Source organism: Sinocyclocheilus rhinocerous, unplaced genomic scaffold (genome assembly GCF_001515625.1).
Source record: "Sinocyclocheilus rhinocerous isolate Xijiao unplaced genomic scaffold, SAMN03320098_v1.1 scaffold864, whole genome shotgun sequence".
Taxonomy (NCBI): domain Eukaryota; kingdom Metazoa; phylum Chordata; class Actinopteri; order Cypriniformes; family Cyprinidae; genus Sinocyclocheilus; species Sinocyclocheilus rhinocerous.
In genome coordinates, this window is record NW_015645567.1 from 1,796,286 (window position 1) to 1,815,400 (window position 19,115).

At 34.6% G+C, this 19,115-nt stretch overlaps 2 protein-coding genes across 10 annotated transcripts in view; both read right to left on the bottom strand.

Annotated features, from left to right (window-relative positions):
* Positions 1–2,746, bottom strand: part of vps37bb (VPS37B subunit of ESCRT-I b) — a 14,617-nt gene extending 11,871 nt beyond the window's left edge. Inside the window, exons 1-2 of one of the 2 annotated variants that reach the window (XM_016510632.1) lie at positions 2,561–2,746; positions 1,379–1,550 (exon numbers count right to left, since the gene is read on the bottom strand). In XM_016510632.1, the coding sequence (XP_016366118.1) occupies positions 1,379–1,550; positions 2,561–2,674 (286 nt within the window). In that variant the 5' untranslated portion in view covers positions 2,675–2,746. The remainder of the gene's footprint in view (positions 1–1,378; positions 1,551–2,560) is intronic. The other variant, XM_016510633.1, reaches the window with a different exon arrangement.
* Positions 2,747–3,697: 951 nt separating this feature from the next.
* LOC107706806 (electrogenic sodium bicarbonate cotransporter 4-like) overlaps positions 3,698–19,115 on the bottom strand; it is a 35,966-nt gene continuing 20,548 nt past the window's right edge. For 3 of the 8 annotated variants that reach the window (XM_016510637.1, XM_016510634.1, XM_016510641.1), the window contains 14 exons: positions 18,862–18,990; positions 18,612–18,786; positions 15,141–15,274; positions 14,757–15,028; positions 12,859–12,914; positions 12,273–12,707; positions 10,655–10,816; positions 8,677–8,855; positions 8,516–8,588; positions 8,354–8,422; positions 7,119–7,292; positions 6,201–6,374; positions 4,670–4,825; positions 3,698–4,565 (listed from right to left, as the gene is read on the bottom strand). In XM_016510637.1, coding sequence (XP_016366123.1) covers positions 4,676–4,825; positions 6,201–6,374; positions 7,119–7,292; positions 8,354–8,422; positions 8,516–8,588; positions 8,677–8,855; positions 10,655–10,816; positions 12,273–12,707; positions 12,859–12,914; positions 14,757–15,028; positions 15,141–15,274; positions 18,612–18,786; positions 18,862–18,990 — 2,182 coding nt within the window. In that variant the 3' untranslated portion in view covers positions 3,698–4,565; positions 4,670–4,675. Of the gene's footprint in view, positions 4,569–4,669; positions 4,826–6,200; positions 6,375–7,118; positions 7,293–8,353; positions 8,423–8,515; positions 8,589–8,676; positions 8,856–10,654; positions 10,817–11,001; positions 11,116–12,272; positions 12,708–12,858; positions 12,915–14,756; positions 15,029–15,140; positions 15,275–18,611; positions 18,787–18,861; positions 18,991–19,115 lie in introns of all 8 variants that reach the window. The other 5 variants (XM_016510642.1, XM_016510638.1, XM_016510639.1 and 2 more) reach the window with 5 other exon arrangements.

Sequence of the window (19,115 nt, forward strand, 5' to 3'; positions counted from 1 at the left end):
TTGTTTCTTCATCAGATTTGGAGAAATGTAGCATTGCATCAGTGTCTCAGCAATGGATTCTCTGCAGTGAATGGGTGCCGTCAGAATGAGAGTCCAAACAGCTGATAAAAACATCACAATAATCCACACTACTCCAATCAGTTATTGTCTTTATGATGGAACGACTTTATAATGGATTTGTTTATTACAAATGCGCAGCTTTTTGTTTCACAATACATTAATTGATGGACTGGAGTGGTGTGGATTACTTGTGGATTATTGTGATGTTTTTATCAGCTGTTTGGACTCTCATTCTGACGGCACCCATTCACTGCAGAGGATCCATTGGTGAGCAAGTGATGTAATGCTACATTTCTCCAAATCTGTTCCAGTGAAGAAACAAACTCATCTACATCTTGGATTGCCTGATGGCAAGAAAATGTACATTTTTGGGTGAATTATTCCTTTAAAATAAGAGAGACAGCGCTGTGAGCATTTTGCATTGCTTTTATAGAAATGCTGTACCGGATAGTCACCAAACAGACACATTAGAAAAGAGCACAGGTCTAATAATAGAGGGAGTGTTTTACAGTGTGGATAACTTTACATCAGTGTAGAGTTTCTTTGGGGAATTATTCAAGCAGTCTTTGTATCAGTGTAATTCTAAGCGGACCCTGATAAACTCACTTTCAAAACGTCTGCTCTGCTAAATCATTACGCTGACAACACAATATAAAAGGTGTCTTAAAATAAATCCTAGAGAAAACTGGATAAATATAGAGCACAAAATACAGCCCTTTAACACTGCTATTTGTGTGCAGATTTGACTTGGGATGATCAGTACCAGCTGCAACTGAAATAAAGAGGAAGCATTATGTGACCAAACAGGTTCACCTATTGTTTTACACCAAAGGAGGAAGACAAAAAAGGTTTGGATAAATCATTTGTGGTCCCGTCTTCACCGGAATATTTACATAGTTTAAATTGTGCAAAGTATTTGGATACTCGGGTCATGCTTAAAAAATGTCTGAACATCATGCATGTCTCAAATGCTGCAGGATGTTTTCTCTTCACTAACTTTTCTTTTCTGCATCACTTTTGCTCAATGTGTTTAAATAAGCTGGTGTTTTTTTCCGGGACATGTCCTGGCTGAGATTTCTAATGGTTTTGGGTTTGTTTTCATGTTGACGTTCTCTCTACAGTCCTCATACCTTTTATACACATGTATTTGCATTGCTTTGACTTTCTCTGTAGATCCCGCCTTCTCGCATGCCACGATTGGTTGATTATGTACCATGCCTGCACGCTATTGGTCAAACTACTTTTCAGTCATTAGCTTCAGCAAGTATGAAAACAATAGAAAAACTAAGAGTGTGAGTGAGGTAAATTCATATCTGACCTAGGGTGGACCTGCGGAGCTGGTAGGACTCGTGCAGATCTTGTAAACAGCAGTAGCGTTTGGTCAGCTGGATCTTCTGATGGTCCAGTTCAGGCTGCAGGTTGAGGTTCTGCTCCGCCAGGCTGCGGTTACTGGCGATCGTCAGCTCTTTATTCTGCTGCATGTCCTGCATCTGTGAGTCACAGACCATACTTCAAGGATCTTTTCAACTACTCAGCAGTGCAATGCAAGATTATTTACACAGCCCATGCACTATAAAATAAGGAAATAAAAAAGGACCTAAAATTATGTAATAAAACTATAATTTAATAAGTATTAAAATATGTATAAAATTTAAAATATATTTAAATAAAACTTAATATAATTTATTAAAATGTACTGCTTAAGAGAGTATATATATATATATACACACACACATAAACATAAGAACATAAAAAAGCATCTAAAAGGGCCTAAAATAATGTAATAAAACAATAATTTAATATATAGCAATAAGTTATATATAGGCCGCAAATATTCTGACAAAAATATTAATATAGCTATAAATAATCTATTCATTTAATATTATAGTAATTTATTTTATATATTAGAACAATATAACATGTTTTTTTAAATTTTTAAATAATTATACACAACCATTTACAATTAAATGAATAAAATAATATGTATAATCTAAAAAAGCATATTTGACATTTTTAGAGGTGGGAAAAGTTAAAAGGACTAAAAAATGTTTTACATGAAACACTAATAAACAATAATCATATTATTGATTATCATCAGCATTGCTATATTTAGCAAAGAAACTGCTGAACTGATGCTGAACTTGATCAATCCAGAAGAGGTTGACAGAAGCAGTCCGTTCATACTAACCAGTCTTTATATCACAGTCATCTTTTTGTCTTTATTTTATAAGGGCAGTTCATATACTGCCTCCATTCTGAAGTCTGACACTATCCAGCCACTCCTTCAGTCGACAACACTTTCCAATAAATCAATACTGATGTAGTCAAAGGTGAAAAGTCTCTGTCCCAGAACACCACAGAATAACGCAAAACGCGACAGCAGCAGTGCAATGAAAGCCCGAGCACCTGTCACTCATCTGCACTCACTGTCAGAACAAACTCTCACCCTATTCCGGGATTAAATGAGCGTTTGATGGCTGTCGCGTATGCGCTCACTCACCTCCTCCATCTCCCCGACCATTTCCCGGAGCTTGCCATCGTCCTCCAGCAGCTCGTGCAGCTGTGTGGACGAGTACGACTGCAGTCTGTTCTCGAAGCCGGACATTTCTCCCATGGCTTTGTTATTGTGTCTCTCCGCCGCCGCAGCGAAGTCTCTTGTGTTGCTCCTCGGCCGGAAGTCGAGTAATTCCCGTCAAATCAGCGCGTGTGAATGGACGTGACGTCACGTGCGTGGACGTGTGAGCGACGTCAAGAGGCCATTCACGGAGAAGGATTTAGGAAATACAGTTTTTAATACATAATTTATATATACACATAATTTGCTTATTATACTTAGAATATCTTCACGCTAATACATTTAAATTATTTTCCCTATAATTTGTACCAATATATTTAGAATTTATATATAAATGATCAAAACATGATTGATTGCTTTCAGTTAAAGTCCCAATTATTTTAGTGTATCATCTGTGCATTTATTTGCGGCATTTCAATATAAAATCATTTATATTATTGTTTGCAAACCCTGCTATAAATTCACCATTATAACCTTAATTTATGCCAAAAAATACTGTAGTTACTATAAATAAATCACTCTCTCATATATATATATAATGTCAGTGGTGGCTTAAATTTCAGTTAACATTTATTTAATTTCAAAAAACATTTTTTAAACGATGTTAGTTTGTATTGTAGTTAGTATGTATTTATATATGAAGGTATTTACACGGTACTCCAAGATACTGTCTGTATACCATTCTGTATGTCAAAAAAAGTATTACCATAGTACAATGTCCAAAAAGCTTGTAAATTTAGTGCTGTCAAACGATTAATCGCGATTAATCGCATCCAAAATAAGTTTTTGTTTACATGTGTGTACTGTGTATATTTATGATGTGTGTATATATAAATATACACACATGCATGTATATATTTAAGAATTTTTTTTTGTTTATATATAAAATATATATATATATATGTCAATATTTTTTAAATATATACATGTATGTTTGTGTATTTATATATACACATCATAAATATACACAGTACACACATTATGTAAACAAAAACTTTTATTTTGGATGCGATTAATCGCGATGAATCGTTTGACAGCACTAAAATGTATACATGGGAATCTAAGGGTTGACATTCAAAAATGACAATGAAAATATATTCGGCCCTCTTTCATTCTTTATTTGAACAAAACACGAGTGAACAATCAGAATCTGAATAAAACAAAGTCTGTGCATTGTTCTCACAGATCACAAAGACTCATTTATTACTGTCTGGAAACATTTCAGCATTACTCAGATACACATTTCTGATTTTTAAATATAAAATGCTACAATAAGAACTCAGAATCTATGTTTGGAATATATGTTTTAATTGAAATACAACCAATTTAATCCAACTGAATTCACTAGATACACTGTCTTTCTAACTATAATTGAATTTATTTGCGACTGTCTCTCACTAGATTCTATGAAATCCATATTTAATATCATACGGTTCAAATATATTTATACAATATGATAATAAAATCATAAACTTAGTTTAAACATCTTCCGCTTCTTATTTTAGTCTTTCCAGGTCTTCTCTGAATAGAGTTAAAATCTCATGAGCTGATCTTAACACGCAGCAAGTGTTTGTGTGTTGTGAGCTCAGCCATTCACACTGGCACAGCTCAGCTAGATCTAAATGAAGGATCTTGAGTAAAATCCAAGGTCTGAATGACTCACGCACAATATGGTCAATGTGGGTTTGGAAACGTGCGTCACTGGCTGCGTTGGTTAAAGTACACAAAAATATCATACATCTGTGAGCCTCGTGTGTTTGGGAAAGCGCCAGTGATGCTGTGTTTGTGACTCAGGTGGTATCTCATCGTAAGCGTGAGGACAAATGTGGTTTGTGTGTTTGATCAGCCGGATGCTTCAGGTTCATGTAAGGGATGTCAATCTGTCCAGATCCTGGTTCAGTTCGCCATGGCCGCAAGAATAAGGGTGATACTTCTACTCAAACATGAATAAGAAAAAAAAGGAACATATCTTAATATATATATGAGTTTAAAGTTTAAACCACGTAAAACTGTCATTTGCTTACATCCCAGTACTCACAGTTAGGCTGAGGGGTCAGAATTAGGAGGGTTTGGACAACATGACGGACTCACTGGCTTCAGAGGAATCTTCACTGACGGGAGGGAGTCTTTGAGACAATTTGACTGGGAGAAGACGACACAGTTGCAACAGATGATATGCATGCAGGTACACTACTGTGTTATTTATTTATTTAATTAATACTTTTAATCAGCAAGGACACATTAAATTAAATTGATCAAAAGTGACAGTAAAGACATTTATAATTTTTTACTAAAGATTCCTAGTTCAAATAAATGCTGTTCTTTTGAACGTTCTATTCATCAAAGAATCCTGAAAAAAAAAATGTATCACGGTTTCCACAAAAAAATGAAGCAGCACAACTTTTTCAACATTGGTAATAATAGGAAATGTTTATTGAGCAGCAAATCATATTAGAATGATTTCTGAAGGATCATGTGACACTAACTGGAGTTTATATTTTTTTAAATGTTTTAATTATTGTTAATAAAATTATATATATATATATATATATATATAAATATACACAGACACATACATAAAATAAAATATATAATATATGTATATTTTAAATATTTACTTATTGTCATTAAAAAATTTATTAACATTTATGATAGAATACAGAATATATAATAGAAAACAGTTGTTTTAAATTGAAGCAATATTTCCTTGGTGAGCATAAGATACTTCTTTCAAAAACATTACAAATCTAAACTCACTTTAAAATCTATAAGTCACTTCTGAACAGTAGTGTATGTTTTGTAAGGGTAAGTACCCAGAGTCCAAAATGAACTTGGTTGGTTGGTTCTCACAAAAAACCAAGGTACTTTGACTTAATGTGCTTACATCGGATGAATAATGAGAGATATTGCGATTTAAATCATGCACTTTGTTGCAGTTCCTACTAAAAGCCAAATGGCCAGTAAGAGTTTCATTTATGCAAAGCAAGTTGTTAATTCTGGACTCTGAATAAACGAATATTTCATGCAAAAAACAACATTCAACACTCTACAAATGACCACAAATTACACAATGAGGAAACAGAGACCTTACAACCAAGACGACAAATATATAGTTCAGTCATGAAAATCTAGATGGTGCAGGCGAGGGGTTGTTAACGTAACCGATGATATTCAGAGAGTTAAACGACTTGGTGTATCGCCATATGCATTGGCAGTAGCAAGTTCCTGTACTTGCTTGCAGCAGCAGCAATAATCTACAACTACCGCAATAACCAACAGCAGCAGCAATTCAGCAGCAGCGTAGCAGATCTGTTCCGCCAAGACCAAATACATTAACATTGTCATATCCATCACCATGCTAAAATGCTCAGAGAGTTGTCATGATTGAACTATGGTTATTAAGAGGGACATAATAAATAGTAGTAAGTGTTATACAGTGTCTTTTCAGCAACACTGTGGCATCAAAAGAAAAACCATCAAAGATTAAATCACTACACACTCAAACATCACAAGATCTTCTGTGTGTTCAAGAACATCTCACACATCTGATGATGGTTGTTCTTACCTCTTCATCGCCGTTGTTGTGTTCCTCCGACTTGGCTTTCTTCTTCTCTTTCTTTTTCTTCTCATCCTCCTTCTTCTTCTTGTCCTTGTCGGGCAGGATGTCATCCAGCCATGCCAGATCATGCTGCGAGAAGATCAGGTCCAGAGTCTTCCTCACGACCATCAGGCCCAGAATCTGATGGAGGAACCGGTCACATGACAATAGGCCAAACAAACGGTATCCAAATACAAAAGGTACAAGACATGATAATTATGTTCTGAGAGTCACATATTGGGTGGATCTGATGAAGAATCCAGGTCACATTTTAGCCCACAATAAAAAACAAAAACAACAATATATGTAAAATAAAATATTAGGCAAAGAGAAAATAAAGCCTATTTTAAGATCTTTTACATTTTTGCGGCATGGCATTATTTTAATGAAAATGAAGCATATTTCAACTATTTGTTTTTTTTACTTTTCAGAATAAAATAAAATATTTTGTAAAGAGAAAGTAAAACATATTGAAAATAAAGCATATTTTAGGACTATTAAGATGTAAAATAAAATAAAATAATATTTTGCTTAGAGAAAATAAGGCCTATTTAAGATCTTTTAGACTTTTTTGAAGTATGACATTATCTTCATGACAATTACGTATATATTGTTTTTTTTTTCCAGAATAAAAATAAAATATTTTGCATAGAAAAAATAAAGCCTATTTTAAGATCTTTACTATTTTTTTTGCATCATGAAATAATTTTCATGAAAATTAAGTATATTTTCAACATTTATTTGAGTTTTTTCTTTAGATTCTGGGTTGAAATATGACCTATCCATCTCTTAATGAGATTTACCTATACATCCCACATCAGTTTTTATTTGAAACACATTTCTAGTGATTGGTCCAGAGAAGCAGAACTTGTGCAGAACTCGCACCATGACAGGGAAAATTATGGCGGCCACAGTGGACTTGAGGATCCAGAGGACGGCCAAACAGGTGATCTGCACCAGAGTGAAGAGATGCACGCGCCGCAGGGGTACGTGCCGCAGGAAGACGAAATCTGGCTGGTGCTTGGCTGGCATGAGGAACAGCTTCATCCTCTCCCAAAACTGAACAAAATAGGAAAGTCTGGTGAAATCTACCGAAGGAAATATATTTATATAATAGTTCCAACACTGTATTATTTTCTTTCTCACACAAAAAGAGTTGGTATATAGTGCAAAACTACTTTTAAAGCCTTTTGGAGCTTGAGAGGTTAAACCATCATCCATCTTTGTTGTATGGAAATGAGCAACTCAGATAATTCTCCTTTTATGCTTCAAAGAATCATAATAATACAGGCCCATAACATGAAGGTGAGTAAATGATGAAAAACATTTCATTTTTGGGTGAACTATTGTAAGGAAAAAGTATAATTTGCTGAAAATTTCCTCACCCTCAGGTCATTCAAGATGTAGATGAGTTTGTTTCTTCATCAGAACAGATTTGGAGAAATGTAGCATTCCATCACTTGCTCACCAATGGATCCTCTGCAGCGAATGGGTGCCGTCAGAATGAGAGTCCAAACAGCTGATAAAAACATCACAATAATCCACACCACTCCAGTCCATCAGTTAATGCCTTGTGAAGTGAAAAGACATTTTTAACTTTAAACTGTTGCTTCTGGCCAAAATACGAGTTCATAATCCATAATAATGCCTCCTCCAGTGAGAAAGTCCATGCACTGTTGTTTTCTCACATCAAAATCCCCCCACATATTTGTTTAGAGCTTTTTTGAACTGGTTTCGCTGTGCATACATCCTTTTTCACTAGAGATTTTAGCCATAAGCAATAGTATGAAATTAAAAACATCCCAATGATGGCTTTGTTTCTTACAAACACACATCTTTTCGCTTCACAAGACATTAACTGATGGACTGGAGTGGATTACTTGTGTATTATTGCGATGTTTTTATCAGCTGTTTGGACTCTCATTCTGACGGCACCCATTCACTGCAGAGGATCCATTGGTGAGCAAGTGATGTAATGTTACATTTCTCCAAATCTGTTCTGATAAAGAAACAAACTCCTCTGCATCTTGGAAGGCCTGAGGGTGAGGAAATTTTCAGCAAATTTTCATTTTTGGATGAATTATTAAATCTGAACTACAGATTTACAGAGCGACATGTACCTGAATGCCATGGAGAGAAGCGACGCCCATATACAGGAAAACACCATACAACACAGGCATAGGGATGTACTATGCAGAAATACACAAAAGTATTTGTGCAGTTTCTGCACTGCAAAAAATGAGCATGATTTGATTCAAATAAAGTAAGACTGTTCTGATTACCTGCAGTACCGGTGCAAGGAAGACAGAGACCCCAGTGAGGACAAACACCAGTATGCCTGTGAGTCTCTGTTCCCTGCGTTAAACACAAACATAATGCTCCTCACAACTACATGACAAAATACTTGTGCTAAATTCTACGCAAAAGTCTGGTTTTGACTTACCGCACACCAAGAAACTGTGGCTGCTCGCCAGGAGCGCTGGACTCACTCTCCATCTTCAGAGAGTCGATGTGGGCGATGGAAATGACTGTGGCTGCTACGTACCAGGGCAAACCCATGAAGGAGCAGACAGCCATGAGGATGCCCACCCAGAACAGGTCCAGATGATAACCACAACCTTTCTGCTCAAGTAAAACGGGAAGAAGACATTTAGCGGTGCTACATGGAACGACACACTACTGCCTGTGGACATGCATGCATATTACCTATTCAAGTGCCACAGTATTGTGAATGGTCATCAAGGCTTTTCTATACGGTTCCTAAGGTGTTCTGAGTCAGTATTATTTTAGTATTATTCATATATTATCATAGTATTTATTAATATTTTGAATTAGCTTTTATTTTTAGTTTAAGGTTTAGTACTTCTGTCATGTGCTTACAGTATTAGTTTTAGTTTTTGTAATATTTCTATTTACCTTTATTTTTATTCCCATTTTAGTCACTTTAGTACTATTTTTTTTTCATCAAATATTTACGTTTTATTTCATTTCAGCTTTATATTAATTACTGAAATTGTTTTTTAATAGGTTTAGTTTGACTTCTTAATACACAAGCTCACATATGGTGGACCTCACAAAACTCCAGGTCATTTTTCATCACATACATACATAAATACTTATTTATTTTTTAGATTTACTTGTATATTTGCAGTATGGCACTATTTTCATGAAAATTGAGCATTTTTAACAAACATTTCAAAATTTTTATTTTTCAGAATAAAATTTATTCTGAAATAATTTTCATCTATTTAGGGCCAATAAAATAAAATATTTTACATAAAGAAACAAGCCTATTTAATATCTCTTATATTTTTTGACGTAATAATAATACAATTAATTCAAATATTTAACAGATAAAATAAAACCTATTTAGGGCCATTAAAATAAAATAAAATATAATTTTACTTTGAGAAAATAAAGCATATTTAAGATCTTTTTGATTTATTTTAATTTTTTTTTGCAGTGTGGCATTACTTTAATGAAAATTTATCTTTTTTCCCCCAAAAAATTTCAAGAGTTTTTTTTTTAGAATAAAAATAAAATAAAATATTTAGCATGGAGAAAATAAAGTCTATTTCAGGACCATTAAGATGTTTTAAAGGGATAGTTCACCCAAAAATGAAAATTTGATGTTTATCTGCTTACCCCCAGGGCATCCAAGATGAAGGTGACATTGTTTCTTCAGTAGAACACAAACAAAGATTTTTAACTTAAACCGTTGCAGTCTGTCAGTCTTATAATGGAAGTGAATGGGAATCACGGCTTTGAGAGTAAAAAAAAAACATACACAAACAAAACCAAATCAAAGCCTGCGGCTCGTGACGATACATTGATGTGTAAAGACACGAAACGATCGATTTGTGCATGAAACTGAACAGTATTTATATCGTTTTTTACCTCTGATTCACCGCAATGTCCGAACTGTCCTGAGCGTAATGCACTTATAAGTCTGCGATCCGCCATAAAGCAGAACGCGCTCAGGACAGTTTGGACATTGCGGTGAATCAGAGGAAAAAACGATATAAATACTGTTCAGTTTCTTGCACAGACCGATCGTTTCGTGTCTTTACACATCAATGTATCGTCACGAGCCGCAGGGTTTAATTAGGTTTTGTTTGTGTATGTTTTGTTTTACTCTCAAAGCCGTGATTCCCATCGACTTACATTATATGACTGACAGACTGCAACGGTTTCAGTTAAAAATCTTCGTTTGTGTTCTCCTGAAGAAACAAAATCACCTTCATCTTGGATGCCCAGGGGGTAAGCAGATAAACATAACATTTTCATTTTTGGGTGAACTATCCCTTTAACAACACTGTGGAACAACACTTCCACATTTCTACAGTATGCAGTTGCTAGGGTGTCTTGGGTGGTTGCTAGGGTGTGAGAATGAGTGCTGCTGCAGAGTGTGACACTCAAACCTTTAGTTTGTTCTCTTTTCGGTTGACGATGACAGCTGTGATCTGCTGATCCATGAAGATGAGGATGGTGACCAGAAGAGCAGGTGCAAAACTGGCCAAGCACATCCACCACGGGTTCTTCCCAAAAGGCATAACGATCCAGCCTCGATCCGGCCGCGTCGGCTACACAGACACAACGACACTGATGAAAGCATAGCAGTAACCAGCGGATGTCACTGAAATCAGATGCTGTGTTTTGTAAAACACAGTGGATTAATGTGATGTTAGTACATGATCATGAGAAAAAGCTCAAATAGATGCAGTCGGGAGGTAAAGAAAGATACGTGTGTATCCGTAGCACAACGCACCTTAAATTCGGTTGGCACAATCAGTTTAGGTGTTTTAAGCCCCATAAACAAATCAAGACCAACAAATGTCATGATTGACATGAAGATTGCAAAATCACTGATGAGCTTCCGAAGCTGCACATTTACAGAGGAAAAAAGAAAGATAAAGATGCAGAAAACTAGAGAACAAGAGAAGATGCTTTATAAGACAAAAGGGCGGTAGATTTGAAAATGCAGCAGTAACATGTTTGATGCCTTCAAGCCTTTCTGAGAAGTTTTTATGACTTTTAGAAGTCATAAATACAATGTAATTTTTCAAATGTAATGTGATTTTCATTTTGTGTGTGTATGTGTTTTCAGATGAATTTTTTTTTAATGAATATTTGAATGTAGTTTTTATACTGTATGGTCTCATGTTCATATTTTAAGTAATAAATTAAAAAATAATAATTTCATGTATTTAGTTTAAATATGTAATACTTTTATCTATTAATGAACTGTCATTGTACATTTTCTGTATTTTATGTCCTTGAAACACTTACAGCTTGAAATGTCCTATACAATTTTATGATTCAAAATGTAACAATAATATTCAATTTTACCATAATATGCATTATCAAATACAATTAAATAATATTATTGCCATTATTATTATAAATGTTACGATGGGAGAATAGTGTAACCTAATAAAAATGGTTAAATCATTTCATAAATCAAAAAGTATCATTTTTGTTCTGGTACAATACAAATTTGGGAAGTCGGGACTTAAAGAAAACTCAGTTAGAATCAGAGTAATATTGATTAAAATCAATTAATATGACATAAAATATTGGCTAGATTTAAAATATATTTTCATCAAAAGACAAAAATGATGATTATTATCAATATTATTTTTTTATTCAAAAGTAATTATTATTCCTAATAATAAAACTTCTTAATATACTAATTTTTATTATTTTAAAAATAATAAAGAAAATAGTGGTATTATGAATAATAATTATTTTTGAAGAAAATGTTATTATTATTATTGACTCAAATATTTAGAACTATATTATTAATATGAATATTAACCATACCTACTTTTGAATAAAAAATATATTTTTTAATTATTGGAATAACATGCACTGATGAACCAAAGAAAATTCAGAATTCCCCACTTTATGCAACCATTTGGTGGCATTCATGTGCACTTTTCTCTAATAGACAATGATGACTTGAAAGCAACATTTCATTCAGATATAACCAGTATAAAAACGTAAACATTAAGACAGAGAAGACAACACATGCTGGACCTTTATCTGGGTGGGTACATGCAGTTTGGGAGTGTCCAAGGACATCACATAATCCAGAGCGCAGAAGACCAGGATGGATACAATTATGGAAAAATCCGCTAACAAGGTGCGACACTTGGAGAAAAAGAACAAAAAACAACCAGAAGTTGGGGGGACAGCAATATATACAATATGGACTGGGATAAGGAATACCGTCTCCATGTGGCAGTGTGTTGACATGCAAGGGAAATACAGTTTTCCAACCTTTGTGGGGAAGTAACGACTGGCCTTGAACTTCTTGAGCGAGATGGTCATGGAATAAGTGCCGAAGAACAAAATGAAAGACAGCATGGCCAGATCAGGGACGTATTTGCAGGATTTGCCCACCAGGGAACCGCCGAAACTCAAGCACTCTTTCTTACTCAGCTGATTCCAGTCCAGAGCAGAGAAGTTGAACTGAGTGGAGGAGTGAGATCACGTGTGGACAAAGACAACAAGAGAGACAAACACAAAGAGAAAGGGATTGTAAAAGTAATAGTTATGCTTGCTTGGAAGAAAAACTGACGTTAAACACAGGCTTATGAAATACATGAGAGTTGCAGCTCACCATTGAGTAATCAGAGATGTTTTCTAGGCCTAATGGAGAAGAAGCGTTGAGAGCCACTACAACAGAAGATAAATGAGCACTAATTGTGTTTGTGTGTTTATTGACAAGAAATACTGTCATTCCCAAAACAAGCTATCATACAATAACATCCTATACTCCATGCTACTTACTCCAGTCAGCAGCCAAATCGAGTATGGGCGACAAAAACAAATATGATGATACACATAAGTTGCAGAGGTCAGATGTAACAAACCAATACGTCATCCAAAAAACAAAACAAAAAGTCAACATAAAATTTTAGGATGGAAAACATGTGTAATGTGATGCATAAAACCGTAAAAAATAATTGTAGTCATTTTAGTCGACCAAAATTAAATGGCATTTTTAAAAACTAAATGAATAACTAATTAACTCAAATTAATTAGTATGACAATAAATATTGACTAAAATTAAAGGATATTTTCATTCAAAGACAAAAATTATGACAAAAAGGTGTAAACAATTATCATCATAATCAATAATAATAATAACATACACCATTTTTGTCATAATTTTTTACTTTTGATGAAAATATCCTTTAAATTTAGTCAATATTTTGTGTCATATTGCAGTTATCTGTGGAGATTAAAATTAAATGACTATCGTCATTTTAGTCGACTAAAACTAATATTAATATGACAGAAGATTTTAAAATATAAAGGATATTTTCATCCAAAGACAAAGAATGAGACAAAATATTATGTAAAAATTATTATTATTGTTTTAAATGTTATTCTCAAAACATATTTTTATTCATAATGCTAAAAAAATATTATTATTATTTATAATAATAATTATAATTAAAGCTGCAAGCAGCGATGAAAGGGCCCTCGCACCCGGGCTCACCGCCACCCGGTGGCTTTTGGAAAAGAGCAAAGAGTGGGCAATATGCATTTAAAGTGGTAAATATAAGAGGAATATGTCAAAGTCATTTATCATATATTATTATTATTATTATTAACTTTGGGTAAAAAATAAAACTACATTATTCATATTATTATTATTAATAATTATTATTATTTATTAATAACTATTAATAATAATAGGAATAACATGCACTGATTAATCAATATATAAAAAGATAAAGTAAATATAAAGTATTATATATAATTAGTATGACAATAAATATTGACTAAAATTAAAGGATATTTTCATCCAAAGAAAAAAATTATGAAAAAAAGGTGTAAAAATGATCCTCCTCCTCCTCATCATCATCAATAATAATAATAACTTACACCATTTTTGTCATAATTTTTTACTTTTGATGAAAATATCCTTTAAATTTAGTCAATATTTTGTGTCATATTGCAGTCATCTGTGGCGATTAAAATTAAATGACTATCGTCATTTTAGTCGATTAAAACTAATATTAATATGACAGAAGATTTTAAAATATAAAGGATATTTTCATCAAAAGACAAAGAATGAGACAAAATATTATGTACAAATTATTATTATTATTTTAAATGTTATTCTAAAAAAATATTGTTATTCATAATGCTAAAAATATTATTATTATTTATAATAATAATTATAATAATTTATTATGAAGAATAATTACATTTGAATCATTTGAAACATCATATTATTATTATTATTATTATTATTATTAACTTTTGGGGGGAAAATAAAACTACATTATTACTATTATTATTATTTATTAATAACTATTAATAAATATAATAGGAATAACATGCACTGATGAATCAAGATATAAAAATATAAAGTAAATATAAAGTATTATATATAAAAAAGTAAAATTATACAAATTAAGAAAGTAAATAGGGTCATACTTGAACAGAATAATTCCACCAAGCCTGCCTGAGGTTGAGGCTCGTTGGGTCAGGGTTCAGACTCACCTTGATCAGAAGCCTGGCACTCACACCTGTAGCTGGTGATGTAATCTGGCTTGAAGTCTCGATTGATGGGGTAATAATTGAAGATGCTCATCATTTTCTTAAGGGCGTCAGAGATGAAGATGAAGGAGATGAGGCTGGAGAAGCCCTCCTCGGTGAAGCGCGTCATGTACTTGATGATGTAGCTGGCGTCTGTGGCCACCAGGATCAGACACTGGAGGCAGGAGTGCAGGCCGATCCAGAGCCGGATCTCCATGTAGTCTATGTCATTGTTTCTGAACAGACGACAATCATTCTCACTTATTTCTTACCGATTATGACTCACTTATTTTGATGAATTTATGACATGCATTTTGACTTTACTATATGACAGGCTGTCCTGCTCACATGCTGAATTCATACAGCAGCTTTTCAAAGATCAGTATCGGTCCTGTAGAGCTGAGGATAATGAGGGGTTGACCACCGAAGAGGCAGAAGACCACGCCGGCCAAAGCCGTGCCCAAAAAGCTTTCCATCACACCCTGAAAGTCAATGAGACATATCCAAAAATGACAGGACATGCAGACAGAAAACTCTCACTGATAAAGTAGGGAAAAAGCAAATAAAGGAACAGAAAGACCTTTTCAAATAAATTTTGAAACACTTTTCAAATTTCAAATGCTTTTTCAATAAATTTAATGAAACTTTAATTTAAAATATGATTTTTTAATTTAAATTTAGTAAAAGACATTTTAAGAAGCCTGGTTTATTAAAATATTTATATATGTTTTTTCTCTACATTTCTAGTTCTGTATTATATTGCATTACTTAATTTTTTGTTTTTCTTATATTAGTGTTATATTTCATCTCTACTGTGCAATTCCTATGTATGTCTGCACTCTCATGTATGTTTGCACTACATCTGTACTTTCTTCTGCACTGGAAGCTCCTGTCGCCAAGACTAATTCCTTGTGTGTGTAAACATACTTGGCAATAAACTCTTAATAATGCATAATTATTGTGTCATATTATGACAATTATGACATAAAAAGTCAAAATTATTAGGGATGCTCCGATCCTCCTTTTTCACCTCCGATACCGATTCCGATACCTAGGGTTCAGTATTGGCCGATACCGATATTGATCCGATACCAGTGAAGTTTTTTTTTTTTTTCTCCATTTAAATAAATGTAGAATTTATATATCTCTGTGTGTGGAACTGATAATCATTCTTTCACAATCTACTAGATACAGACTACTAAATTATAAAGAAAAATAAAATAAACAATAAATATGAAAAAATATAGGCCTATGTATACAAAATTATAAACGCAACACTTTTGTTTTTGCCCCCATTTTTCATGAGCTGAACTCAAAGATCTAAGACTTTTTCTATGTACACAAAAGGCCTATTTCTCTCAAATATTGTTCACAAATCTGTCTAAATTTGTGTTAGTGAGCACTTCTCCTTTGCCGAGATAATCCATCCACCTCACAGGTGTAGCATATCAAGATGCTGATTAGACAGCATGATTATTGCACAAGTGTGCCTTAGGCTGGCCACAATAAAAGACCACTCTAAAATGTGCAGTTTTATCACACAGCACAATGCCACAGATGTCACAAGTTTTGAGGGAGCGTGCAATTGGCATGCGGACTGCAGGAATGTCCACCAGAGCTGTTGCCCGTGAATTGAAGGTTCATTTCTCTACCATAAGCCGTCTCCAAAGGCGTTTCAGATAATTTGGCAGTACATCCAACCAGCCTCACAACCGCAGACCACGTGTAACCACACCAGCCCAGGACCTCCACATCCAGCATCTTCACCTCCAAGATCGTCTGAGACCAGCCACCCGGACAGCTGCTGCAACAATCGGTTTGCATAACCAAAGAATTTCTGCACAAACTGTCAGAAACCGTCTCAGGGAAGCTCATCTGCATGCTCGTCGTCCTCATCGGGGTCTCGACCTGACTGCAGTTCGTCGTCGTAACCGACTTGAGTGGGCAAATGCTCACATTCGATGGCGTCTGGCACTTTGGAGAGGTGTTCTCTTCACGGATGAATCCCGGTTTTCACTGTACAGGGCAGATGGCAGACAGCGTGTATGGCGTCGTGTGGGTGAGCGGTTTGCTGATGTCAACGTTGTGGATCGAGTGGCCCATGGTGGCGGTGGGGTTATGGTATGGGCAGGCGTATGTTATGGACAACGAACACAGGTGCATTTTATTGATGGCATTTTGAATGCACAGAGATACCGTGACGAGATCCTGAGGCCCATTGTTGTGCCATGATTAATATTCATGAATCCAGTAGCTCATTAATACTTAGTGCGTTTTTATATTGTTCTTTTCCTGTATAAAATTAAAATACGTTTCTTTTGAATGTATAGAATATTTTTTTTAATAAGGCAACAACATATGATAGATTCGATAGGACAAAACAAATTCAGTGCGGCACGAAGCGCTTACAATATGCGCATCCGGTATGCAGAATGATTCGCTTGAAGCAACACGGAGTCATAGCACGCAACGCTTTGCATTAAAAAGTGCAAAGCACAAAGGGAAGAGAAATTGATGCATAGTGTATTATATCTGTGCAACAGTTACTGAGCCTTTCTTTTAACCGTTTTAAATTTCAGTTACTGTGCGCGTTAAAAACAATCTATAGTCTTTTCTACGCCCGTGTTTTGTTCTCACAGACACCCGGTAGCAAGTAACAAAACAACACTAAACTCCGGCAAGAAGATAAAGTCCTTTTTGCCAAATCATAGACATTTATTTACAAATCAAGTATAATAATGGGAACACAGAATGATCTTGGAGAGAGTAGTTATTTTTGTTTTCTTCGCGTACAAAAAGTATTATGGTCGCTTCATAACGGTTACAGTTGAACCACTGATGGCAGATGGACTATTCTGACGATGTCTTTCATACTTTTCTGGACCTTGACAGTGTAATTTACTTGGCAGTCAATGGGACAGTCACAAGCCTCCCGGTTTTCATCCAAAATATCTTAAATTGTGTTCCGAAGACGAATGAAGCTTTTACGGGTTTGGAACGACATGGGGGTAAGTGATTAATGACAAAATTTTCATTTTGGGGTGGAGTAACCCTTTAAGCTATCGTATGGCTTCAGAAGTAACACAGAATAATACGCACAATCTCGGATTTGGATCGGCCCTCTTTGACCGATACCCGATCCAACAAAAATGGCAGTATCGGAGCCGATACCCGATATGAATATCGGATCGGCGCATCCCTAAAAATGATAAGATACCAAGTCATAAAATTGAGATAAAAAGATTACGACTTCAAAATGATGATAAAATATTGAAATTATGACATAATCTAAAGTCGAAATGACAAAATACTAAGTCATACTTAAGAGATGAAGTGTAAATTATGACATACCAAGTCATAATTATAAAATGTTGATAATATAACAAAAAGTCAATTCTGACATAAAAAGTCAAAAGTTTTGATCTCATAATTTTGTCCTTTTATCTCATAATTTTGCCTTATGTCATATTTTCTACTATTATGACTTTCCAAAGCAAGATTTTTTAAAATATGTGGCAGAATTGGGCTTCAATATGTCCATATAGAGAAAAAAACTGTGACTTTATATACCACAATATGATTTTGCAACTTTATTTCTCATAATTCTCTTAATTTTTTTTTTCTTATAAAATGTCTAATTTTAAACTTTTTTTCATGATAAGCTTTTTTAATTTTTACTCTGAAATGATACAATAATAGAACAGTATATTGGCCAGGCCAGTTAATTGCTTCATATTTGGCTGTTTTGAGCATCATGTTGAATATAACAAAATAATGGTATTATATCAGCTCTCTAGATATAAGTGTAAGGTAAATTACTTGGTAGTTGTCGGTTGCGTCCCCCAGCAGTCCTCCAAAGGTGATTGCATTGGTGATGCAGCCCAGGTAAATGAAGAGCACCGCAGAGACGGACTGGATGTGGAAGCCCTCATAGAAGTCACTGAGAAACCCGGGCACTTTACGCTTGATGTCCAGCCACAGTCCTCCACAAAATCTACACAAACAGAAAGAGTCTCAGACGTCATGTAATTTCTATAACTAGAAGTTGAGCAGGTCCAGTAGATGCTACCGGCCAGTGAATTTCAGCTCCTCTCCAAGTTCATGTGGAGCCGGCAGGTCCTCGCCTTCTGCAGACGCTGCACCTCCTCCTGCGTTCCCATTCGGCTGCCCCAGCTCATTCAGAGAGAAAACGGACTTCCTGCAAAAAAAAAACAAAAAAAACAGATATAACTTGTGCTATGTGCTACATCATTTAAAATAAAGCAATAAGCCCCAAGAAGCCGTGGTTTACAGTGAATTTATAACAGGTTGCCTAAAACCCCC